This window comes from Eretmochelys imbricata, chromosome 10 (genome assembly GCF_965152235.1).
Source record: "Eretmochelys imbricata isolate rEreImb1 chromosome 10, rEreImb1.hap1, whole genome shotgun sequence".
NCBI classification, from domain to species: domain Eukaryota; kingdom Metazoa; phylum Chordata; order Testudines; family Cheloniidae; genus Eretmochelys; species Eretmochelys imbricata.
The window spans coordinates 65,154,135-65,181,192 of NC_135581.1; the positions used below are offsets into that span (position 1 = coordinate 65,154,135).

At 41.9% G+C, this 27,058-nt stretch overlaps 1 protein-coding gene across 2 annotated transcripts in view; it reads right to left on the reverse strand.

Annotated features, from left to right (window-relative positions):
• Positions 1 to 18,945, reverse strand: part of COPS2 (COP9 signalosome subunit 2) — a 33,905-nt gene extending 14,960 nt beyond the window's left edge. For both annotated transcript variants that reach the window (XM_077829303.1, XM_077829302.1), the window contains exons 1-3: positions 18,829 to 18,945; positions 4,217 to 4,330; positions 2,930 to 3,007 (exon numbers count right to left, since the gene is read on the reverse strand). In XM_077829303.1, the coding sequence (XP_077685429.1) occupies positions 2,930 to 3,007; positions 4,217 to 4,330; positions 18,829 to 18,882 (246 nt within the window). In that variant the 5' untranslated portion in view covers positions 18,883 to 18,945. The remainder of the gene's footprint in view (positions 1 to 2,929; positions 3,008 to 4,216; positions 4,331 to 18,828) is intronic.
• Positions 18,946 to 27,058: the final 8,113 nt, after the last annotated feature.

Sequence of the window (27,058 nt, forward strand, 5' to 3'; positions counted from 1 at the left end):
CAGTCACAGATATTTCACGTTAGCTACCTGTAATTCATATAAAAAACTGAACTTTATAAGACACTCTAAAAATTCTCTGTTTGCTGAGCTTGATATGTAAAATGTCATCAGCCCATTTTTTTTCTTTAAACAAATTATCAAAACTGCAAGGTGGCACTCTACCTCAAAGCATCACCCTGGAAACCCCATATAATTATATTTCATACAAAGCATGCCATGTAAGATATCATATGAAAGGTCATGATATGCTGAACCCAACTGTTCTGTCAAAATATGTATACTGGTAGTGTGTATGAAGTTATGAGATTTTGAGGGATTGCTATTATTGAAATATGTTGTGAGTAGAGCTGTCAAGCGATTAAAAAAATTAATCACGATTAATCGCACTGTTAAACAATAACAGAATACCATTTATTTAAATATTTGTGGATGTTTTCTGCATTTTCAAATATATTGATTTCAATTACAACACAGAATATAAAGTCTACAGTGCTCACTTTATATTTATTTTTTATTACAAATATTTGCACTGTAAAAATGACAAACAAAACAGTATTTTTCAATTTACCTAATACAGGTACTGTAGTGCAATCTTGTTATGATGAAAGATGAACTTACAAATGTAGAATTATGTACAAAAATATAACTGCATTCAAAAATAAAGCAAAGTCCATTCAGTCCTACTTCTTGTTCAGCCAGTCACTTGGACAAACAAGTTTGTTTAGATTTGCAGGAGATAATGCTGCCCACTTCTTGTTTACAATGTCATCTGAAAGTGAAAACAGGAGTTCTCATGGCACTATTGTACCTGGTGTCGCAAGATATTTACGTGCCAGACGAACTAAAGATTCACATGTCCCTTCATGCTTCAACCACCATGCCAGAGGACATGCATCCATGCTGACGACTGGTTCTGCTTGATAACAATCCAAAGTAGTGCAGATCGACATATGTTCATTTTCATCATCTGAGTCAGATGCCACCAGCAGAAGGTTGGTTTTCTTTTTCGGTGGTTCAGATTCTGGTAGTTTCCGCATTGGAGTGTTGCCCTTTTAAGACTTCTGAAAGCATTCTCCACACCTCATCCCTCTCAGATTTTGGAAGGCACTTCTGATTCTTAAACCTTGGGTTGAGTGCTGTAGTAATCTTTAGAAATCTCACATTAGTATCTTCTCTGCATTTTGTCAAATCTGCAGTGAAAATGTTCTTAAAATGAACAACATGTGCTGGGTCACCATCCGAGACCTATAACATGAAATATATGGCAGAATGCGGGTAAAACAGAGCAGGAGACATACAATTCTCCCCCAAGAAGTTCAATCACAAATTTAATTAATGCATTATTTTTTTAATGACCATCATCAGCATGGAAGCAAGTCCTCTGGAATGGCGGCTGAAGCATGAAGGGGTATATGAATTTTTCACATATCTGGCATGTAAACACCTTGCAACGCTGGCTACAAAAATGCCATGTGAATGAACGCCTGTTCTCACTTTCAGGTGACATTGTAAATAAGAAGCAGGCAGCATTATCTCCTGTAAATGTAAACAAACTTGTTTGTCTTAACGACTGGCTGAAGAAGTAGGACTGAGTGGACTTGTCGGCTCTAAAGTTTTACATTGTTTTGTTTTTGAATGCAGTTATGTAACAAACAAAAAAATCTACATCTGTAAGTTGCACTTTCTCGATAAAGAAGTTGCACTACAATACTTGTATGAGGTGAATTGAAAAATACTATTTTTTTTGTCATTTTTACAGTGCAAATATTTGTAATAAAAATATAAGGTGAGCACTGTACACTTTGTATTCTGTGTTGTAACTGAAATCAATGTAGAAAACATCCAAAAATATTTAATAAATTTTAACTGGTATTCCATTGTTTAACAGTGCGATTAAAACTGTCATTAACTGCAAATAATTTTTTTGAGTTAATCGCATGAGTTAAATGAGTTAACTGCAATTTATCTACAGCCCTAGTTGTGAGTTTGGGAGTTGCCCACTCCTAGTTTTCCAGTGACAACAAAAGGAGGAGATCCACTAACAGGAGGGTGTTAAATGACTATTAATCAGCAGGGATAAGGGATTTACAATGCTGCAAGAGGGCTGCACAAGCATCACAAAATGGGGGACTGCTCAGCGCTGTCACTCAGCAAAACCCACCAGGACATGTCTGGGTTAGTTTTTTCTAGGCACATGGACTGAGGATATAAAATAGGGGACAGTGGCATCATGCTTTTACCTTTCTCCTCCCCCACCTATCCTGGAAGCAACAAGAATGCTGGGCATACAAAGACCGGTCCCTGTTTAAAGGGAAAGCCTGTGTATTAAGAACTGTAATATACCTGCAACATCCAGAGGGGTAAGAAAAACTGCTTGACCCAAATACTGCTTAGTCTAATAAGGTTTGAGATTTAGACTGTGTGCTTACCTTTTATTTTCTTCGGTAACTATCTCTGACCTTTTGTGCCTACTACTGATAATCATTTAAAATCTCTCTTTCTGCAGTTAATAAATCTGTTTTATATTTTACCTAAACAGTGTGTTTTGGTTGAAGTGCTTGGTCAATTTAAAGCAAGCTCATCAATGTTATTTAAAAAGGTGTCAATATACATAATAGCTGTCTTTACATTCAAGCGATCTATCCCAGTAGTTTGGGATGGGTGCATAGGGAAAAGTGGGTCTAACTTTCAAAACTTCTTAATAATGAGGTTAATGTTAATCACGACCATATAAATTCCCTGTGGCAACTATAATGACTTCTTATGTGGAGATTATTAGAGAATTATTTTTTTTGTTTTAGCTTTCTTTCAAGCTTTCTTTTTTCTTTGGAGACAAAAAATAAGGAAAGGACAACAATTTAAAAAACTGTGAATCAATGCAATATTAATGCAATTTAGCATTTCCTAAAATGATAGCTGCAACTCCTACCAATTTGAAGTTTATTTTAATCATCTGTTTCAATGCTTTGAATCCCCATTCTCCTTTTTCACCTTCAAGCTCCAAAACCTGAAATAGAAAAATAATTCTTCATCAAAATCCCAATGTTTATAAAGCTGACATGCAAGGGATAAAAAAAAAAAAAAAAAAAAAAAAAAAAAAAAGCTAGTGTCTTTTTAAAAAATTAATGAAGGTATAAAAAGAGGCTTGAAAGTTTTTTCCTGCTTGTTTTCTACCTTAGAAAGGAACATCAATTCTGACAATCCCTGATTATGTTAGGGGACTTGCCAGGGACCTCAGGCTGTTGTTAATTCACACACCTTAACTGATGGAGCAGGGTGATGGATTTTTATCAAAGACTTCATTACTCAAAAATGTTAGTCACTGAAGTTAAACAAAAACACAAGAAAGTAGAGCTTTGAAAAAAATCTGACTAAAAATCCCTTCCTCTCTCAATTGCACAACATTTCATTCTGACTTTGTGATGTAATCATTTCATTAGTTCTTCAGTCATCTTAGAGAGTCTTCCAGGTTAGACCAGAGATGAAGATTTAGTGTAACAAAAAAGGAGTATTTTCCCACCACCAATTAAAAAAAAGCCACCAACAAAACAAATCTCTTCAGAGGCTTTTTTTATACACCATAAAGAAGCCCAACAGGCCTAATGTTTTTTCTTTTACTGATCATCTTTAAACACACCACTTTCTGGTGACAGTAAGCATATAATTCATGTGAATGATAACTCTTCTACAGGTATTCTGTCAGTTGGCATTTACAACCTGAAGCCTTTTACTCAGGATTGTAACCAAAAGTAATGCATTATGTAAGAGTAAAGAAAATGGTTATTCAATTAAGACAATTGGATATGGTCTCTACAGCTGACAAACAAGCTAACTGAATAAAAAAAATTAAAATTAACAGTTTTGCAAGGATTAATAGTTTTGCAAAAATTTTTTAAAAAAGTCAGTTGTGCCACTAAACAGTGAACAATATATTTTCTCGGTATGGTATTTATAAGTGTGTAAACAGTCTGGGAGCCAAGAAGTCTGATGAAAGCTTATTACCATCTGCACTAATAAGTTACACTACTACAAAAAGTTTCTCTCAAAATTCCTGGAAACAACCTCATGTGGTAATATCAGTGGGAATTATTAATACATCTTCAATATCAAATACACCAATAACTTGAATCCAAGTAAACAATTTCATAGTAGATCAAATGTAATTGTGAGTTATAGCATTAACATAAATAAAAAGGATAACTTAAAAACTAAAAACCTTCTGAAAACTGCTCAGTGCTGCTTTGGGATCATCCTCCTTTAATGCTTTGGAATTGTAGTACTGATTCTCCAGATCCACATTTGGCTCAGAGTTACTATCTTCAGAGTATTCCTACAATTTAGGAAAAAAAGGAAAAACAAAATGTTGTCACTGAAAACTGATATATGATGGTAAATCAATACACTTCCACCAAACTCAGATCGCTCAATACACTGAAACATAAAAACAATCTTGGTTGATATGAAACCTGTCATCTCACTAGAGCATCACTAGAATTCAGCCACCTTTGCGGAGGGATGGGGAGAAGGGAGAGGACGTGGTTAGAAACTCTGGCCAAGGCAAACTGCAATTCTTCTAAAAGATGCTATAAGATTCTTATTGTCCATGCACAAGATACTGCATGAGTTGCGGTCCAAGTAGAGAGTAGAATGATTCAGCAATGGAAGATACAAGAGATTTTTGCAAAGGGAACATTCACATCCTTTCTACACCATGAAAATTCACACTAACACATGGAGGAAAACATTAATCATGATGATGATCCCAGCTGTTTCTTTGCTGAGAAACAGGAAATAATTGAGAATGTGCAAGAGTTGCTGAAAGGAGGAAGTGAAGGAGTCTGGACACCGAACAATTTAATCTAAGGAATCACCCATAATGTGCACTGGCAGACACAGAATTTTCTATTTGCTTACTTTTTACATGCTATTCAGTTTTTACTGATGACAATATGCTGATCAGTTTTACCTTCAGCTTCTTATGCACTAGCAATTTTGTGGCAAAATCAAACAAAAAACTGATTTAAAAATATTATGCAAACATTTAATTTATTTTAAAATTGGAATCCAACCTCTCCCAACACAGAACTTAAATGCTGAGGATAAACTGCTTGACACTGTCTATTTAAACCCTAATGACATTCACCAGTACATTACAGTGAGATGAACAATACTTTTTTTAATCCATTTTTTTTTATTTGCAAAATGTTGGACTTCTCATCCCTCACTGTAACCGCCTCAATTCCCTTCCCCCATGTTAATTATTTTGTTCGCTACCATGTTATCAGTGTTAATGAAGTCCTTCAAAAGAAAGGGGAGGGAAACGAGAAAAAAACAGGCAAAAGACAGAAGCTTAATGTCTATATTCAGCTCTCTCTTTCCTAGAAATTCAAACTCTTTCAATGTATGCCTTTTTTAAAAAAAAAAAAAAAAAAAACAGACTTCAGAACACTTACAATTAAGTTTTTAAATAAGGAAAGCAGCCATAGGTAAATTACCAAAACTTACAGCCAGCCCAACTGTTTTTAAATGTTTATATATAGCACCAAATAAATCCTAAATCTTCTTACATTCCAGTTCATTTCTAATTAAAATAATTTTTTCTCGTAATGGAGCCATTGAAATGGATCACAGGGAAGTGTTCTATGTTACCACAGCTAGGTGTGTTTTTCTTCTCAGTCAGTGAATTTTATTGCTTTCTGAGTACTACTAGTTTGACAGCACTGAAAAATGAACTGCTCTATTTCTAGATCAAATATAAGGTGTTGCTCTCTATCCAGAAAGCCGTAAACGGCTGGACGCTCCTTCTTGAGGAACCACCTCTCTCCTCATGCCATACAGCCACAGTGGAGGCACTTGACCTAGATCCCTCTCAAAGTAAAAGAGAAGAACCCCATGGCAGAGCATTCCCTGTGAGAGGCCCTCTGCGCCAGAACAAGCTCCACCTTCCTCAGTCTGTAGTAGTCCTGGTCTGCTGACCTTCATGGCACATTGCAGGATGCATCCATCTGAATGGGCTGCTGCTGAGGATTACATAAGGGAAGTCAATTGGGGGAGGATGTTTGTGTTTTAAAGGGAGATAAGTTCTGTTGGCAGTAACCTGCTGCTGAATTTTATTTTTGTAACTAACATTGGGGTGCCTAAAGCTCTGGACAGCCAATCCCTTTTGTTATTGTTAAAAATCTGAATAAATATATCCACAGAACAAGTACCGCATGAGTAGCAAATGACAAGCTAGCGTGTAGCGTGTTCCTCAACTGCGACATACAGGGAACAAACACCACTAGGAGTGGGGACATGTTGGTCTTAGGTATCAACTGTGACAGTGAATTTTGTGATGTAAACACACTGGCCAGTTTAATCCAAGGTGCTTCATTTTACTAGATGTAGACCAGCATAATTTCTAGTCCTTACAGACCTGGGTTGGATTTTAATAAGCAAACCAAACAGAAAGGCCCAGTGTCCCCTTACCTGTTCCTGAGGCATCCAGATCTATGATTTGCAATTCATATAGAAATAATATGGCAAATTAAAAAATTCTATTATTGATAAGGAGGGGAAAGATCAAGTAACTGATTACATATACTGAACAAACTCCTCTTCTGACATCAGTACATATTCTCTATTCTATCTAGGTTTTTATACAGCACTCATCACTGTAATATCTGAGCAACTTCCAACAGTGCATTAAGCAACTTGACAAGTGTTGCTTGTTCCCAGAAGGAGAAATATCTTGTTTTGGTAGCGTTTTTAAATTATTATTTTTAATATAAATAAACCTGTTGTTGTGTTTGCGATAGAGAAGGCAAGATCAAAGAAATGTGCATTACCCCTGGAGCAGAAAATGGTAAGGGCTGTGATGGTCCTTAGCTCTTGGGAGAGTTAATTCCATAGTCTCACTCTGCCCGCAGAGAAAGGTCTGTCTCCCACACAAACAAGCTTTACTTGAAGAAGGAGATGAGAAGGAACTTTCCCCTCATCTAAAAGGTTGTGGGGGGTTTTTTGGTGAAAATACAGACATACAATTTTATGCCCAGAGGTGAATTCAAAATATTGCAATGTGAATTAACCTAGCTATATCCTGTGCAAGACACCTCTGAACAGAATGCTTTCCATGTCTCCTGTTGTCATCTATGAGAAGGGAGTAAGTCAGATCCATTAAAAACCCATAAGATTCACCTATGGCTTGTATGTGAAATAATTCCAAGCAATAAGCATCTCATCATACCCAGGTCTAATGAGATTATGCAGACACATAAATGGTCACATAATTGTGTTTTTTTAAAATTTCAGTAACTGCTAGATAAACTAAAATTTAATTTTAAAATAAAGTCTTCAGCCCTCGTACCTGTGAAGAAAACCTTAAAAATGTGATGCAAATGTTAACTGAGGCCAGAATATCTGCCTGAGTTTTTAGACAACTGGAAACAAAAGCGCAGACATGAAATAACTAATCTCAATTTAAATGCCAACATTAACAATTTCAATGCTGATCAATTAAGCACAATCATCATAATTTGTTAATTTTGGTTGTACTGGCAAGAGTTGGGCTATGGTGTGTAGTGGAACGTTCAGCTGTCTCAAAAGTTGGTGGGGCATGAGAAATTCCAAATGGACCCAGAAATGTTTTCATTACTTATTATCATTACTGTTGGGGTATTTTTTATTATTATTATTATTTTCTTCTCTGGAGGCTGGACCTTGACTATATCTTTGATCAATAAATTTGGACCTTGACAAAAAATAGACTACCCCTGCCTAGACAGTGAACTCCGAGCCTACCTCCAAGGATACTGCTTGCAAGTCACCTAGAATGGAATCGACATGAGCAAGCACTCAAAGAAGAAAAGACAGTTACCTACCTTTCGTAACTGTTGTTCTTCGAGATGTGTTGCTCATGTCCATTGCATTCTAGGTGTGCGCGCGTACCCATATGCACAGTCATTGGAGGTTTTTGCCTTGGCAGTGGCCATAGGGTCGACTGTGGCGCCCCCTTGAGCGTCACACTCATGCTATGGTATATTAGGTGCCACTGACCCTATGCCCTCTCAGTTTCTTCTTGCCTTTCAGCTCTGACAGAGGAGTAAGGAAGGCGGATAATGGAATGGACATGAGCAACACATCTCGAAGAACAACAGTTACGAAAGGTTGTTAATATAGAACATAGCTGCTATATTGTCCGTCAGGACCTGGGCCACCGTGCTTTCTATGTGAAGTAGGAAGGCTTCGCAGGTCAAGTGAACCACTCTGGGCTCCTTCACGATGCGTAGGGAGCAATGGAGACTCGACCAATGGCCTTGCATACTGAGATCACCCACTCCAGGTCCGAGGCATCGGAGACGGGGGTCACCGATGTGGATGGAGCCACGAAACGAACTCCCTCCAACATTGATGCAGGATGTAACCTGTACATATTACTTCAAGCACCAAACGGTCCAAGGTCAGCAGAGACCAAGCCAACGGGAAGGGGCACAGGTGGTCGAGGAAAGAGTGAGTGGGTGGATCCTGGGAAGTGACTGGGGCACCGTCCTTGAGTGCACAATCAAAATGTCTGCTTCTGGCCTCCCTAGGTCCTGGAAGGGCCAGACAAACGGGAAGACGATAGGTGTCATTGCTTAGACCCCTTGTCTCTATCCTTTCTCATGTAGGTGCTCAGCCAGGTAGTCCCCCAGGACCTAGACTGGGGAGGCAGAGGATGGAACGGCTTCCTGCCCTGTTGAGGGGTATGAAGCCCAAGAAGTGGAGGGTGGCACGGGAGTCTTTAAGGCTGTGGAGCCTTGAGTCCTTGAGCTCAGAGAATATCCCCACCGCGTCAAACGGGGGGTCCTGAATTGTGGTCTGCATCTTCTAGGATAACCCAGAGGACTGCAGCCAGAAGCTGCTCTTCCTGGTCACTGCTGAGGCAACCACCCTGGCCACTGAGTCTGTAGCGTCTCAGGCCATCTGGAGGGCCCCTCTTACCACCGCTATGCCTTTGTCCACCAAAGCAGCAAACTCCTGGGCTTGGTCCTCTGGGATGGCCTCCTTGAATTTGCTAAGGGAGTCCTACAGATTAAAATTGTACCTGTCTAACAGGGGCTGGTGGTTAGACACCCGATATTGCAGGCTGGTCGTCGAATTAACTTTTCTGCCAAACAAATCCAGTCTCTTGAAATCTTTGTTTTTCGACGTGCCACTGACTTGGCACTGCCTGTCCCTTTCATTAACAGCAGACACGACCAATGACGCTGCTGGAGAGCGTGTGTACAAATATTTGAACCCTTTTTCAGGGACATAAAACTTCTTTTCTGCCTTCTTAGAAGTAGGTGGAATGGAAGAGAGAGTCTGCCACAGCGATTTAGCAACCTTAAGGACCCCTGGACGGATGGACGGACAGCGTGACCCGGGCTGGGACAGAGGAGAACATAACATTAAAGAGGTCATCGAACTCCTCCGCAGACTCCTCAATTTTTAAGTTCAAATTGGTAGCCGCCCTTTTAAGGAGGGCCTGGTGCCCCTTGAAGTCATTGGGGAGCACTGACCGTTTGGGAGGTATCCGCCACCACTTCATCCGGAGACGACGACAACTACACTGTCGGGGAAGCTGTCCCCTTCCTTCTCCGGGGATGGCTCCGTAGGTGTTGGAGCCTGCTGCATTGTCCCCATGTTGCATTTGGTGCCATGTTCCAACTCGGGTGCTGGCAGTGCCAGAGGCGGTCAGGGAAGACTGGTGGGAATATGGGACAGCATTACGAGCACACCCCATGGGTTTCAGTATGGCCATTGAGCGGGCCACTGTCCCTGCTGCCACGCCACTGCTGCAGATGCCACACTGGCCTCGCAGGTCGGCAGCAAGTCACTTCTCCTTGGCAAGGGGCTGAGTTCCCAATCCGACTCAGACTGTTGCCCTTCTGGCGACCAGGTTGGGGCCATTGAGGTCTGAGTCTGCTGACTGACCCTGGGGAGCAATCGGTGACATGAGGGCAAGGATCAGTGCCTGCCTGACGAGTGGTACCAAGGAGGTGGAGACCGGTGCCGTGATGGGGAGCGATCCCACCCCGGTGGGGACTGATGTCTGGAAGACAGTCTAGACGAAGGTGACCTATGCTGCAGCGATGTTTGGCGGGAAGCTTGCTGGTACCGGGGTTATGGGGACTGGTGCCTCGACTCTGATGTCCCATTCCTCATAGGGAGAGCGCGTGGCATTGGAGACCTGGGCCTTCTGATCAGAGACTGAGGGTACGGTGCCGGGGTCCTAGGCCCAGAGATTGGGATCTACACCTGCAGTCCAGGAACCGAGGGTGCTCCACTGTCTTATGGGGCAGTCCCATGACCGACTTGTCCTTAAGTGTTGAGGTCTTAGCGAGTCTGGGGCCTGGCGCAGAGACTGCGGTGCCGGTTGGCTTCCTTGTTCCTTAGCCACTGGAGCCGCTTTGGACAATGAGGATCCTGGGAGAAGCCAGGGTCCCCTGCCGCTCCCCAGGGTCAGGGGTGGATCCCTGACTGGGCTGGGAGGGTCTGACCACAGCGGTATCCCCAGGAAGCCCCGAGGCAGGCACATGGCCTGACATAGGTCCTTTGCCTGAAGCCCCTTTCCCCCCTGGTGCCGGGGGGCTTCTTTTTCTTTTGCCACTTCTTAGGCACCAGTGAAGAGGAACGGTGCAGGGCAGAGCCCAGTGACAGCGGCGTGCTCCACACAGATGCCGAGGTGTTCGGTGTGGGGTCCGAGCAGGAGGGCTCCGACACAGGACGAAGCACAGCCTCTATCAGGAGGGCACTCAAATGGATATCCCACTCCTTCTGGGTTCTAGGGTGAAATTTTTTCTAGATGCTGCACTTGACCTTTCTATGGGACTCCCCCAAGCACTTCACACAGCTGTTGTGGAGGTCACTAATAGGCATCGGCCTGCTGCATGATGAGCATGGTTTGAAGCTGGGAGAATGGAGCATGCCCCAACTCCAGGGTGAAGTCCCAGCCGGGACTCTAACTACCACACTAACCTAACAGAAAAGGAGTACTTGTGGCACCTTAGAGACTAACCAATTTATTTGAGCATAAGCTTTCGTGAGCTACAGCTCACTTCATCCACAGTATGCATCCAATGAAGTGAGCTGTAGCTCACGAAAGCTTATGCTCAAATAAATTGGTTAGTCTCTAAGGTGCCACAAGTACTCCTTTTCTTTTTGCAGAATTAAAACTGTGTATGCAGCCTTAATCCAGACCCTTTAAGTGTATGCATTTAGATAGTCTTTAATCACAGGATCACATACTATTTTCTCCAGAAGATCCCTGGGTCAGTCAATGCATAGGACTGAGTGTGTTCAAGAAATGAATCAAGGTTTTATATTGAAAGTGGCAGGGGATTGGGGAGGGGGGGGGAGGGGAGGGGAGCGGAGGAAGGATTGTCTCCTGTTTAGGACAGTTCAATGCCATCTTGGGGAAATGGATTCTATCCCAGACTGTGCCACACAGTTAGCATGTGATGCTAGGCAGATCACTTAAAACAACTTTTCACAGGTGGCCACTAACTCTGTATTCCTCATTTTCTGAGTGCCCAATATGAGGGACCTGTGGCCTGATTTGCACAAGTGCTCACCAAATCACAACTGCTAATGAAGTTGATGGGAGTTCTATTCTGAACGTATAAAATGTAAATACTCTGAGAAAATAAATCAGACGCTAGCCCTGACTGGTAGATGAACTCCAGCTGACGGGCACTCAAATTGGGTACCCAAAGTCAAACAATTTCTCAATGCCTTAATTCCTCATCTGTAAAAGAGGGATACCACCATTTTACCTCACCGGGATATTGTGAAGATAAATCCCTTAAAGTTCACAAAGCATTAAGATACTATAGTAATGAGTGCCATAAAAAGCCCATGTGGAAATTAATAATTCTGTATTCTGAGCAGGGTGTGCAGTAAATAAGGCATAACGAAGGAGGATAAAATAAAATCTTGGATACCCATTCAGTGAGGACTGTCCAGCCTGTGCCCTGAATGAGGCAGTTTTCTTTGAAAATAATAGTATGTGATCATGTAATTAAAACTATTATAGTGCATATGCACAAGGGGGCCAAATTAAGGTCACAAGAGTCATCTTAATTCTGGCACTTCCTAATTTAGGAGTGCATGACTTTACAACTACTTTTAATGTAGGGTTTTGGGTTTTTTTTTAAATGAAATACATATGTTTAAAATCATGGCAATAATGAAGACTAAAGACTGAGACATTTAAAATGTCAATTGTTTTCTATAAAAAGAGACAAATCCATTCAACCACTTGCCAATGCAAAGTAGGCAACTCTCCCTGGCTACTGGGACATTTACCCATCAGTTTCAGTAGAATTTAAGCACTCATTTTCAAACAAAATATAGCTCTTATGTTTACAAAGACAGCACAGCACTGATTCACACCCATGAAACTGCCTTTCTGAATCTATATAAAGACAGCCTGACACAAAAAGAATGTGACTGCTTATCTCCAAATCTTGGCCACAGCGCACAGCCTGTGGAAAAGGAATCCCCCTAAGGTCAAGGGACACCTCTCTCATACCTGGGCCAACCCTTGACCATGTGGACTTGTGGCTTCCCCAGATGGGTGTAAAAAGGTGGCAGATCTGTGTATTGTCAGTCTCATTGGCCCTTCCTTGAAATTCCAGATGTACACCAGCATATAGAGAACCTCTACAGGACTTTGCTCTGAGGCATAAGGCTGTATGTTGTCCGAACAGGCCACTGGAATCCTTGCAGGAGAAGTGTACTACTCCAGTGTTTGAATTCACATTGAACCACATTAGGTACTCCTGAACTAAGCCTGGTCCTTGGAAACCAAATGTGTGACACACTTGCAAAATGCAGCAAGAAAATGAAGAAACTATTTCTTAATATACCTATCCTTAACATTTATGCACTTTCATATTGCAGGACACAATGTTTTCTTTAGCGCTATTCTATAAGTCTGGGTAATTTTATAGTATGGGCTGAATAGGAAAGGACAATGGGTTAAGTAGACTGTGGGTGTATTAGCTGATTGCTACATATATACTGATTGTAAATAATCCTTTCCAAGTGGAATTTTTTCCCCATCACCTCAATACCAATCCTCTCCTTCACCTGGGAAGTAAAATACCAGACAGACAACAGAATGCAGATCCAGAGCTTACTTTAAAAGATTCCTATAAGACATTTACAGATGAACAGCACTGACTCACCCAGTATGAGCAATTCTATTCCCAATGGGCAGTCAGAGTCAAGACTGAAGCAAAGTTAAATAGAATGTAACTCTAAAGACCATTTGCTAACCCTTAGTCATCTTAAAATCCAAGTCTACACGAAGGCTGTTATAAAGCTGAATCACATCATATAAGTGAAATTAGCCAAGATCATAACAGCCTATAGCAGTGCAATGTAGTATAACAAAATCAAAAGGGACACTGTCAACTTAAAAATATATATACATTTAAGTATTACATAGAAATTAATATTTTAATAACTAGGTTTATTATACGTGGAAATGGAGAAAAAATCAATTTGTCAATTTTGTGCATTTACAGCATCTTGTTTCAATACACAAAACACTGAAAATTGTTTTTGTTTTATCATCACAATTAGCAGGGAGACTCAGTAGTATGAGTTTGTGTGTGTATGTATATTATATATATATACACACACACACAAAGCTACTTTAAAACGCAGTTTTTGAAAGAGATCAGATTTTAAGATGGTTTTCTTTAAAAAAAAAAAATCCCCATGAATTTGTTTTAAAAGTTCTAAATTATTTCACTGCAAGGGTTAGTATAGCCTCACTTTTAACAATATCATATTTTTGTTTCCCCTTTCTTTTGGGGGGAGGGTGGCAGTCCTTCCTTTAAACATTTTGCCCAAAACTCAAAAGTTTTAATGTTTCCATTAGGTTTAATGAAAAATAAGTTTTATTTCAAGACACAGTTTAAACACATACATGGCAAGAAAGACTGCCTTACTAGATCAGTGGTAAAAGGGTTCAATTAGTGAATTGAGAACACGAAACAGATTTCTGACAACAGTACGAGAGAGAGAATCTCTCTCTCAAAATGAACTTTTTTGCAAAATCCAGGGAAGTCTTGCATATGATAAGATGCATACAGCAAAAAACTGCATTGGGTATGAAGGGCACTTGACATACAGTGCAGTTAGAGTTATTTGATACAATCTGACGCAAGTACAATGATAGTGTATCGTATGGAGTGAATGAGAATTTAATTCAGAATGCTACTCCTCAAACAAACGTCTAATACCAAGACCAATATTTTAAGGCCTAGACAACAATAAATAAAAAGAACAAAACGTTTTTAATCCATTAGGCTCCCTTACATGAATAACCATGAAGTCCTAGATATTTGGACAGCATCTGAAAACCTATATCCTAGACAGCAGAATGCACTTGTGTCCTGCTGTGAAGCATACTAACAAATTAATCATTTTTAACACACACGCTAAGATCACTTTCATAAAAGCATTTGAAATCTATTACCAACCTCCTGGGCTTCATGGGTGGATTTCTGGCAGAACATACCAATTAGATACTATATGTCTCTACTCAGGAACAAGCTGCTGTTGTGAAACTGAGTGTCAAGAAACAGGGTTCTAGGTCTTGTTGGATACCTGGAATACTCCAGGAAAAAGGCAGATAAATATGGAGTACTGAATCTGTTTCCTGATAAACTCTCCCTTTTCTTTAGTATTTTTGTCTCTTTCCAACATTCAAATAAAAAAATGTATCATACAAAATAAATCTTTAATGCAATATAGTCTAATTGCACAGCTAACAGATTTGGCTCCCAGCCTCCCAATTTTTAAAAGTGAATTTAGGGTTACAGATAATATCATCTGCCTATACCGTTCTCTATTTATAACAAAACCAAACAAGCCCCCGCAGATGTGTTGTAAGTACTTCCAATACAAGTTTTACCACATGGCAACACCACAGTGCATGGAAAGATCACTCCCAGACAAGGATAAAATTCAGACTCCATGTCTATTCTAAACCAACTCCCAAAAAGGAGGGTAGTTGTGATTCTATCTGCCCCCCGACATGGGCAACTCTTTACTAGGAACTGGACTGAGACCACTGATTATTTTCAAACAAGGGACCAAACACCAACAAGGCAGACTTTGAGATTACTTAAGATATAATGCTTTCCATAGTGACAAGTAACTATAGCCTTATTTACTAAGTCATAAAATGGAATAATACATGTTATAATCAAAGCTAGCACTTCCAAACAGATATAACTACATCTATCTGTGAATGTCATAAAACATTTATATACAGAAAGTTTTACCATTAAGACAATGAAAAACTAAGCAGAAATAGCAAGCTATGATTTTATAATATTACAAAATGGTAACCCCATATCTGTTTATCACAATAATTACCACAGTGATATTACCAGCCTGATAAAAAACTCAAGATGGGAAACTTGGAAGAAGCAGACACTTTGGAATATACATATTACAGTTCTAGGAAAGTACACGCCATTTGGATACTATCAGAGATAAGACATGATTCCCCAACTCTATATACCTGGTAGATCAAAATCTGTTGAGGGTGTAACTGTTCTATTTTTTTTACAAAGTCTGTTAAAACTCTTGGTTACACTCACTTCACTTTACTTCTTTGTAAACACTGATTTCGCCACTAACTCAGGCCAGGTCTACACTATAAACTTACACCAGTATAACTACATTGCTCAGGGGTATGAATATCCACAGCTCTGAGCAACACAGTTACACTGACCTAACCCCCGCTGTAGACAGCGCTATGCCAACAGGAGGGCTTCTCCCACCAAAACAACTACCACCTCTCACGGGGGTGGATTAACTACACCAATGGAAGAAGCTCTCCTGTTAGCATAGTAGTATCTTCACTGAAGAGCTACAGTGTTTTAGCCCTCAGGCTGACTGCTGTTGAGTCTTTCTCCCTTTTTAACCTTCCAAAGTACTCTCCATAGTTCAGAGTTGCCCTTTTACTTCTAGTGCTTTGTTTGTCTGAACCTCTTGTCCTACTTCCACTCTTCAAGACCTCCTTCTATACTAGTGTTGAATTTGAGCTTGGGAACCATTGGCCTCATCCTCCTCTTACACCAGTTTAATTTCAACAGTTTCTCCTGTTTTACACCAACATGCTGGGAGAACCAAGTCCCAGGTTTAGAGAAAGTACATTTAACTAATTTCTAACATAGCCTACATCTATACAGTAGCTAGCAAAACTAGAACACATTTGAAAACATTGTTCTTGCATTCCATGACCCCATCCATGCTGATCAGCCCATGCATGCAAGAAATTAATTTAACTGGAATAACGTTGATACTTGATTAAAACTCTGTCCTTCCACCCGTAAGCCAAAATTGCATCTAAAAACCTTGTCACTCTAATTCAATACTAATGTGTCCTGTGATGCATTATATTCTAAAAAAGAGAACTTGTACTAACACAAACACACACGATAGTTAAAACAATATCTAGTTTCAGTGTGTTTTAAGTGGTCTTGGCAGAATTTCATAATTTTGATAAATAATATCAATGTTCATTTTTAAGCTTTTAAAAGATTTTTATCGACTCAATTTCCCTTATAATTTTGTGAAAATTTATGGGGGACATTAGACATTTAATGACAGTAGACACAGATTCAAAAAAGTAAACCTTTGTAAACTGTTAAAACATTGTCAACATCATGTCAAAATGCATAAAGTAAATATCCTTAAATCAACAAATCATACCTGTTTTTACTATTCATTCATTAGTCCATTTATAACAAGCCTAATACAGAAGTTTAAATCACTGGATTTTTACTCTAATAAGTTCTCAAGCAGCATTTTTCTTATTTTGCCTATCTGTAAATTTCAATTATTACTGACAGGAATATTTTGTCAGTTTGTGCGCGCATGGCGACCTCAACATTTATCAATAAAAACTGAATCCTTCCAAGCCTTGATTTAAAGGAAAGGTCTGAGAAAGGGTGTTCAGTGACTGATGTTGAAAATGTTCTTTTGAAAGTAAATTTTGTGAATATTTGTAATCAGTCATGGGAATAAGAATTCAGAGAACTTCTTCCTGTGACTAACCAGGAAGCATACGGAAGCAAGAAACAGCAGTTATTTCTCCTAGCACATTGGCAGCCAATAAAGCATAAAATTCAGACTTAACATAAGGTAAAATTCAACTGCAGCCAGTGGAGTTGCACTGACTTATACCAGGCCTACATTTGGGACGCTGCACTTCAATATGGACTTTCCAATTTTTTTAAAACTCTCAAAAAAACACAACTTGTATATCTTTTGACACACATACAGAATGATTTAGTATTTTATTCTGTAATATGGACAAAATATTTCAAATTAGAATCTGTTCTGATAAACATGTTTGTGAAAAATGGCTGCCAACTGATGAAGAAACAAACTGACCCATAGTATCTTTTTGAATATTCTGATAAGAACAATTTCCATTTTATAATGTACATAATTAAACTCAATTTCATTTAAAAACACATCTCTAAAATAATTTGTGTTCATATTTAGGAGGTAAGTGAAAGGCTAGAAAGTCAATGTGTACATGTCAACCGCTCTATCTCAATTAAAAATATATGCATAAGACTGGACTGGAGAAATTTTTCTAAATTTTAGATGTCAATCATGCACATATCCCAGGTCACACAGAAAACCATTAAATTTTAAGAACTTGCTCTAAATACTAATGAATACTACAAGACTTATTACATAGAAATTCTTCTCATAAATGAGATTTTAGGGGTTTATTAATAAAATTAAACAGTACATGAAATGCAGTTCTAGTTTACACTAAGTGAAATACACATCCCAGAAAAACCTTTGGAATACAGAATACTCAACTCTTTAAAAAAAAAAGAAGCTCAGTGTTATCATTCTACTGAGAATTTAAAAAAACAAAGCCACAGAAAACATTGAATTAAGACTGATTAGACAACACAGCGAATGTATTTTTTGTCCAAACATTATTTCTCAATACAACTGAGTCTCCCCTCTTAGAAATGCTTTTATTCCTCACATTTGCTTTTAACAATTTCAAAAATATCACTATGAAGCCAGATAACCCTACTAAACACAAATTCCCTCAGACAAATCAGTTTCTATTTTTCAATTAAAATATGTTATTGTCCATCTGAGAACATAAGGACAAAACAGAACCAAAACAAACACTCCCACCAAAACCACACAAATGACAAAAGCAAATCCCAGTTCTACCTCGATAGCAAGGAAGTTAAAAATAAATACATTAATGGTATATTGCAGCTGAAGTGATATGTGTAGCAGGCAGATCTGTCTCCCAGCTTCTGCTGCTATCCCCCCCCCCCCCCCCCGCGCCTTAGTCGGATCCTAGAACATGATTACAAACCTCCCCCCAACCCAGAGTTAACGTATCCCTTTACTTCGCGTGAACCAATTTGCTGGGCTACAGTGAGAGAATTACAACCCCCCTAACCCTGACCCCCTGGCTGAACTGAACAGGGGCCCAGACTTGTTGGGCCTGAAGGGGCAATTCTGGGGCCTAACTAAGTTCCTAGGGCTCAAGTGGCCTGTTTCTCAGAGGGGCAGAAAGCATAAACACTGGTGAGGCCTGGTCCAAAATCAGCGCCAGCCCACCCCCCAAGCCATTTTCTGCCTCCCCTGGCCCCCCGAGGGAATGGGGAGCCAAACTCGTCCTGTCACTGCTCCCTGAGAAGGCAGCGTCTCAGAGGGGCTGAGGCAGAGACACGCACAGAGAAGGGCCCCCGCGCCAGAGAACCCCATCGCCCCCCCCACCCAGCTCCCGCTCGCCCCCCCAGACCTCACCAGATCATAGTCCTCTTCATCATCGCACATGAAATCATCCTCCATGTCAGACATCTTGGCCGGAGGACGGGCGGGGGGGAGGGGAAGGAAGGGGACAAGGGGAGGGACGAGAGACCGGAGCCAGCCCCCTTCTCCCACAAGCCTCCGCGGCTTCTGCCCAATATGACTCCGCTCTGCTAGGAACCGAAATTTCATTCTCCCTCGCTAGCCCCGCCCGTGGAGACCCGGAGCGGAATAGCGGGTGCACCGCGCTTCAGTCACGAGAGCGGCTGCCGGGCCCGTGGCAAGGAGGCAGGGGCTGGTCTTCTCGGCCCCGCTCCCCTCAAACCCGGCGCCGGAAATCTCTAGGGCCCGTAGGGACAGCGGTGCTTCCCCACTAAAACTCAGCAGGGCCCATGGGGCAACACTATTTCCTCCCCCACCCACATTATAAACTGTAAAGCAGTGGGGTACTAGCCCTTAAGGGCAGCCTCGTTTCTCCTGTAGCTCGGTAGGGCCCATAGAGGCAGCTCTCTTCCCCCACTGCAATCAGGAGGACCCTTAGGAAGAGGGCTGCCTCCTCCCATGTACATAAGTGGAGCCTGTAAAGACAAGTATTGGGATAGCTGTGTACGTCTGTATCCATACAAGCAACGGGGAGTCCGGTGGCATCTTAAAGACTAACAGATTTATTTGGGCATAAGCTTTCGTGGGTAAAAAAACCCCACTTCTTCAAATGCATGGTCTGAAGAAGTGGGTTTTCTACCCACAAAAGCTTATGCCCAAATAAATCTGTTAGTCTTTAAGATGCCACCGGACTTCCTGTAAAGACAGGACTTCTCCCCCCATTGTGTCACTGGAACACATCATTGGGGCCCCTCTTGGGGAGCACTGTTTCTTCATTGCAACAGCGCTGTGCCAAATGTGAATGTAAGATCATGAAATGCAAAGAAACTTATTCTGGGGTCAGCTGTACTAGTTCTACATTGATGTCATTGATTTCACTCAAATTGCTCCTAATTTACATTGGGATGAGAGCAGAATGAGACCCAGAGTTCGCATGCTCTAAACTACCTGCTATACACTGATGAGGCAAATCAACTACCCCAGACTGGGGATTCAAACTACTGCCCCGTTCAAAATCTCTGAAAATAATAATAATGCAAAATGCCTTATGTATATTAATTGATTAATCAATAGTAAGAGGCTAATTCCTGTTTTATTTTGTTTGCTTCTTTTAGAAGCATAGAAGTATAGAATAGGAAGGGACCTCGAGAGGTCATCTAATCCAGTCTGCTGCACTCAAGGCAGGACTAAGTATTATCTAGACCAGGGATCGGCAATCTTTGCCACGCAGCCCACCAGGGAAAGCCCCTGGTGGGCCGGGCCGATATGTTTACCTGCCGCGTCCGCAGGTTCGGCCGATCGCAGCTTCCACTGGCCACAGTTCGCTGTCCCAGGCCAATGGGGGCTGCGGGAAGTGGTGGCCAGCACATCCCTCGGCCCGCGCCGCAGACCAGTGGGAGCTGCGATCGGCCAAACCTGTGGACACAGCTGGTAAACATACCAGCCCAGCCCACCAGGGGCTTTCCCTGACAGGTCCCATGCCAAAGGTTGCCGATCCCTGATCTAGACCATCCCTGACAGGTGTTTGTCCAACCTGTTCTTAAAAATCCCCAATGATGGAGATTCCACAACCTCCCTAGGCAATTTATTCCAGTGCTTAACCACCCTGACAGTTCGGAAGTTTTTCCTAATGTCCAACCTAAACCGCCCTTGCTGCAATTTAAGACCATTTCTTCTTGTCCTATCCTCAGAGTTAAGAAAAACAATCCTTCTCCCTTCTCTTTGTAAGAACCTTTTACATACTTGGAAACTGTTATATCCCCTCTCAGTCTTCTCTTCTCCAGACTAAACAAACTCAATCTTTTTTCAATCTTCCCTCATAGGTCATGTTTTCTAGACTCTTCACTGGACTTTCTCCAATTTGTCCGCATCGTTCCTGAAATGTGGCACTCAGAACCGGACACAATACTCCAGTTGAGGCCTAATCAGCGCGGAATAGAGCAGAAGAATTACTTCTACTGGCTTGCTTACAATACTCCTGCTAATACATCCCAGATTGATATTTGCTTTTTTTGCACAGTGTTACACTGTTGACTCATATTTAGCATGTGATCGACTATGACCCCCAGATTCCTTTCTGCAATACTCCTTCCTAGGCAGTCATTTCCCATTTTGTATGTGTGCAACTGATTGTTCCTTCCTAAATGGAGTACTTTGCATTTGTCCTTGTTGAATTTCATCCTATTTACTTCAGACCATTTCTCCTGTTTGTCCAGATCATTTTGAATTGTAATCCTATGCTCTAAAGCAGTGGTTCCCAAAGCCGGTCCGCCGCTTGTTCAGGGAAAGCTCCTGGCGGGCCGGGCCGGTTGTTTACCTGCCTCATCCGCAGGTTCGGCCTATCGCAGCTCCCACTGGCTGCGGTTCACCACTCCAGGCAAATGGGGGCTGCAGGAAGCGGTGCAGGCTGAGGGATGTGCTGGCCGCCCTTCCCGCAGCCCCCATTGGCCTGGAGCGGCAAACTGCGGCCAGTAGGAGCCGTGATCAGCCGAACCTGCGGATGCAGCAGATAAACAAACCGGCCCAGCCAGCTGGGGGCTTTCTCTGAACAAGCGGCGGACTGGCTTTGAGAACTGCTGCTCTGAAGCACTTGCAACCCCCCCCAGCTTGGTATCGTCCGCAAACTTTATAAGTGTACTCTCTATGCCATTATCTAAATCATTGATGAAGATATTGAACAGAACCAGAACCGATCCCTCCGGGACCCCACTCATTATGCCCTTCCAGCATGACTGTGAAACACTGATAACTACTCTCTAGGAACAAGTTTTCAATCACTAGACCCGCTAAATCAACCGCCAGTGGATTGATCTCAGAGCGTCGATCCCTGCTGTAGTGTAGACCTGCCCTGAGTAATTTTTGACTTGTTCTTTCCCTATTTTAGACGCTGATCCTACTTCATTTTTGCTGGGATTCACTATGTTAGACTTCCACTCGCCACCAAACTTCTTGATGAAAATTGAAACAAAGAAGTCATTAAGCATCTCTGCCATTTCCATATTTTCTGTTATTGTCTTTCCCCCCTCATTGAGTAACGGGCCTACTCTGTCCTTGGTCTTCCTCTCGCTTCTAATGTATTTGTAGAATGTTTTCTTGTTTCCTTTTATGTCCCTAGCTAGTTTGATCTCGTTTTGTGCCTTGGCTTTTCTAATTTTGTCCCTACATACTTGTGTTATTTGTTTATATTCATCCTTTGTCATTTGACCAAGTTTCCACTTTTTGTAGGACTCTTTTTTGAGGTTTAGATCATTGACTATCTCTTGGTTAAGCCACAGTGGTCTCCTGCCATACTTCCTATCTTTCCTATGCAGTGGGATAGTTTGCTCTTGTGCCGTTAATAATGCCTCTTTGAAAAACTGCCAACTGTCTTCAGTTGTTTTTCCCCTTAGACTTGCTTCCCATGGGATTTTACTACTAACTCCCTGAGTTTGCTAAAGTCTGCCTTCTTGAAATCCATTTTAGTACCCTTCCTAGGCTCTGAGTTCTTTACATTTAATCTAAGCAAAGAATATTTCAGTGAAAATTTAAAAAATCTATAACTCTTAAACCTTCTAAAGGTCAAGAAAATTGGGCCCTCAAAAATGAACTTATTCACCATGCTGGTTTGTTTGGGGGATTTATGTACCATCTAAGCATTCTCTGGGTGCAAGCTCAAAAAAGCAAGTTTTCACAAAATATATTAACCACTCAAGCTAATATGTATTTCCTTTATACAATGCCTTCCATCCACTTTTGAAGGACCCTTCCCAAGGCACTTCCCAGGCAATATATGTATAACACCGCTGATAGGCAGACTCATCTTGGATAGAGGGCACAAGAATGTCAATGCTAATATCAGATTTAAACGTATGGGAGGAAATTCATGGCATTGGTATAAAATTAGGTTTATGTCAAATAAATCTCATTATGGTTTTGGTCTATCTTTTGATGTTTTTCACTCTTAGTTTTTCACTCCTTCATCCCCTCCATTTGAAAATTCAGCTAGAACCACACACAAAAACATATGTATTATCCCCCTCCTTTCTCCTGGATATCTCTTGGAGAATCTCTTATTTTCCTTCTTCTTCCAGTCACCCTCTCTAGGCCTCTGCTGCAACTGCCCTCCTTCCCCATAATGCTTTCTTTTACTGACACAGGGAAGCAGACTTCCTGCTCGTGCCTTTTCTGCCCCCTCCACACTATATTCTAAAAGCTAACCTATCATCCTTTATTATTGTTATTTGTTATAATGGCAAGAGTGTGCTAGATGTTTCCTGGAGTGGTAGATCCAGGCAGCACCCTCCAGCTCCCAACAGGACAGGTGGTTTGAAAACAGCAACTGCTTCCACATTGCCACCAAGCAATATCAGCAACCTTGCCAACTAGAGTCTATTTCCTCTTTGTGTGACTCAAGAGGAGGGAACAGACCTCAAAATTTATTTGACAAGTTGTAGTCAAAGTCAAACAAAGCACTAAATCACACATCTGTATCACAGTGTAAAGTGTATGATCTTTTGAATGATTATTGCTGAAATACAGGATAATATATTGACTTAGGATGAGGTGAGGAACACTAGAAAGCACACAAAGGCTGTCCTTTAAAATAAAAGACAAATACCACACTAATACATAATAGTGAGAAGAAGGGAAATTGCTTGATATGCCTGTACTGTGTATTTCATTATAATAACCCCATTCCCTTTTACATATGCTCTTCTTTATATAATTTATACCTCTTGACCAACAGATCTGTAGTCATACTTCCATATGTTCCAAATCTCATATGTCCAGGGCCTATTGTTCTGAAATTTTTTCTCCCTTAGCTTATACAAAAGGACTTGTGGCATAATTGATAATTACTTATGTTCTTGCAGTTGGTATGTGGTCCTTGGTTTTGAGTTGCTTGTGGGGTGTTTTAAGAATCTGTTCCTGCTCTGGAATTTAATCTGGGATGTTTCCGGTTTATTTTGATTTATGGTTGTAGCTCATTCTTGATAATGTGCCCATGCCTTCAGGCATGGATGCCTAGAAATGAAAGGCTAATAGTATTATAATGTGCTGACTGGTGTATGTATATTACTGACCTCTATCTGACAAACTCAGAACTGCACAATTCATATTCATAGGTATTCATAGGTCCTGATATTTCTAGTTATACTTTTGCTCAAGTGCCAGAGAGCTGAGTCCGCTTGGAGAAGGTGGCTTTGAATTCTCTCCTTCTGCAACCATGTAATTCTCAGATGGCCACAGATTTGGCTTGGTACATATGATCTACTGGCTACTTCCTGCTCTTTCGCAGCAGGCAGGGTTGTCTTTAGTTTTATGTTTTGTGCAATATTAAGCAACAACATTTCTTTTACTTCACAGATAAAATCTGATTTGGACATAGCTATCTGCATGCAAGAATACAAAGAACTCTTATGTAGACAAATGTAGGGTTTTGTCTGTTGGACTTTCAGAAACAGCCACTTACTTAGGTTCTTAAGTTTCTGGCAGCTCTTCAGGCCACCACCTTTTCATTGTACATGTCCTTCTTGGCTGGTTAAGGCCTAAGCTGCAGCTGAGGCTAAGTGAACTTTTTTCCATCTGCACATGATATAAAGAGTGAGATCTTTTCATTTGGATGTTGATCTTGTTACACTTATCCATGTCTTTTGTCTGTTGAGACTAGATTACTGTAATGCACTTTGCTTGAGCCTACAGCTTAAACCACTGAAGTCAGTGCAGAATGGGACTATCCACTTATTAAGATCATAATGAGAGCTCATAAAACCAGTGCTCTGTAAGCTGCACTGTCTCCTTCTAGGTTGAATTCAATATGTTTATCTTGACCTATAAAGCCTTACATGATTTGGGACCAAGCTACTTGAGAGTGTGGTTCTTCTTATGCAATATTGCAACAACTGATAGTGCAAGATTGTCCTTGACAAAAAACTGACTCTCATAAATCCAATCCTGGAGAATTGCGACCTCTTCATGAGTGCACTGCGCAATACCTCCAAGACAGTGATGGGCAAACTTTTTGGCCCGAGGGCCACATCTGGGTATGAAAATTGTATGGCAGGCCATAAATGCTCACGAAATTGGGGTTGGGGTGCAGGAGGTGGTGAGGGCTCTGGCTGGGGGTGCGGGGCTTTGGGGTGGGACCAGAAATGAGGAGTTCAGGGTACGGGAGGGGGCTGGGGCTGGGGCAAGGATTAGGGTGTGTGTGTGGGGGGGTGAGGGCTCCGGCTGGAGATGTGGTTCCTGGGGTGGGGCTGGGGATGAGGGGGTTGGAGTGTAGGAGGGTGCTCCAGGCTGGGGCAGGGGACTGGGGCACAGTGTGGGAGTGAGGACTCCAGCTGGAGGTGTGGGCTCTGGGGTGGGGCTGGGTATGAGGGGTTTGGGGTGTAGGAGGGTGCTTCAGGCTGGGACTGAGGGGTTTGGAGTGTGGGAGGGGGCTCCAGACTGGGGCAGGGTATTGGGGCATGGGGGCATGGGGGGTGAGGGCTCCAGCTGGGGATGCAGGCTCTGGTGTGGAGGTGGGGATGAGGGGTTTGAGGTGCAGGATGGTGCTGCAGGCTGGGATTGAGGGATTCGGAGGGTGGGAGGGGGCTCTGGGCTGGGGCAGGGGATTGGGGTGTGGGAGGGGCTCAGGGGTGCAGGCTCTGGGAGGCGCTTACCTCAAGCAGCTCCCAGAAGCAGCGGCATGTCCTCGCTCCATCTCCTATGCGGAGGTGCGGCCAGGGGGTCTGCACACTGCCCTGTACACAGGTGTCGCTCCTGCAGCTTCCATTAGCAGCAGTTCTTGCCCAATGGGAGCTTGGGGTGCTTGGAGTGGGGACAGAGTGCAGAGCCCCTGGCAGCCCCTACACGTAGGAGCTGGAGGGGAGACATGCCGCTGCTTCCAGGAGCTCCAGGGCCAGATTAAATCAGCTGGTGGGCCGGATGTGGCCCGCGGGCCATAGTTTGCCCACCCCTGCTCCAAGAGGTATATACATTGAGGATGTAGAACTGAACACATACCAGGGTTTACTCCTGTGCTAACTGCCAGATATAAAAAATACCAACAAATATTCCAAAGAGATCCTTTCTCGGAAAACACTATCACAGCAGGGACAGCCCTAGCTAACAAGCTTCAAGAAGAAAGGCAACAGAAATGGAAAGAATTGATTGAAGGAACACTAGCAGGAAGCATGGTTGACCATTCACAAGTTGAATAATGATCCGAAGAAGGTAGAGCAACACCACAGCATCACAGCCAACCTAGTGGCACACCAGCTTCTGCTTAATGGGAAAGCTCTGAACAAGCAGCCTAAATATTAATTATACAGCAAACTGATCTGGAAGAAGATAATTTCAGCACACCATACACAATAGATGAACTCAGTGCCAGAATAAGTCACTTGAAGAACGACAAAGCAGTTGGACTCAAAGACATATGCATGGAGCAGATTAAGCATTTTGGTTCTGCAACCAAATTATGGGTATTACGCCTTTTTAACAATTGTCCATGAATTAGAATACCTAAATTATGGTGACGAGCCCATGTAATAGCTCTATTGAAGCTGGGGAAGGATGCCTCTGACCCAAAAAACTTCTGGCCAATATCACTTTTATGCCTAGAGCCCTGCAAATCCATGGATATCTGCTTTTGCGGATATCCACAGACCGTTTTTGAGGATCGTGGATTGGATGCAGATACAAATTTTGTATCCGCACAGGGCTCTGTCTATGCCACCTCTATAAACTTTTACAAACACCTCATTCTCAGTCTCTTCTCACCTCATATTGAACGGCATCTAATATCTGAACAAGCTGGATTTAGATCAGGAAAGTCCTGCACTGACCAAATATTAAATATTAACCAGCATATAGAAGATGGATTTGAGAGAGGGATGACCACAGGCACTGTGTTCGTAGACCTATCAGTAGCATACGATACAGTCAACCACCAAACCTTGCTTGCCAAAGTCTTTTTTATGTAGAACTGTGCAAGAAATGGAACCACTGGAGATGATGATGAAATGGCCTCCCACAGGGCAGTGTGTTAGCACCAATCCTGACCAGTGACCAGCCCATACAGAGCAATACAAGGAGCTTTATTTTTGCCATGGTCTATGCATCATGTCACAGAAGATGGACTTTACCACTGTCAAGAATAGAA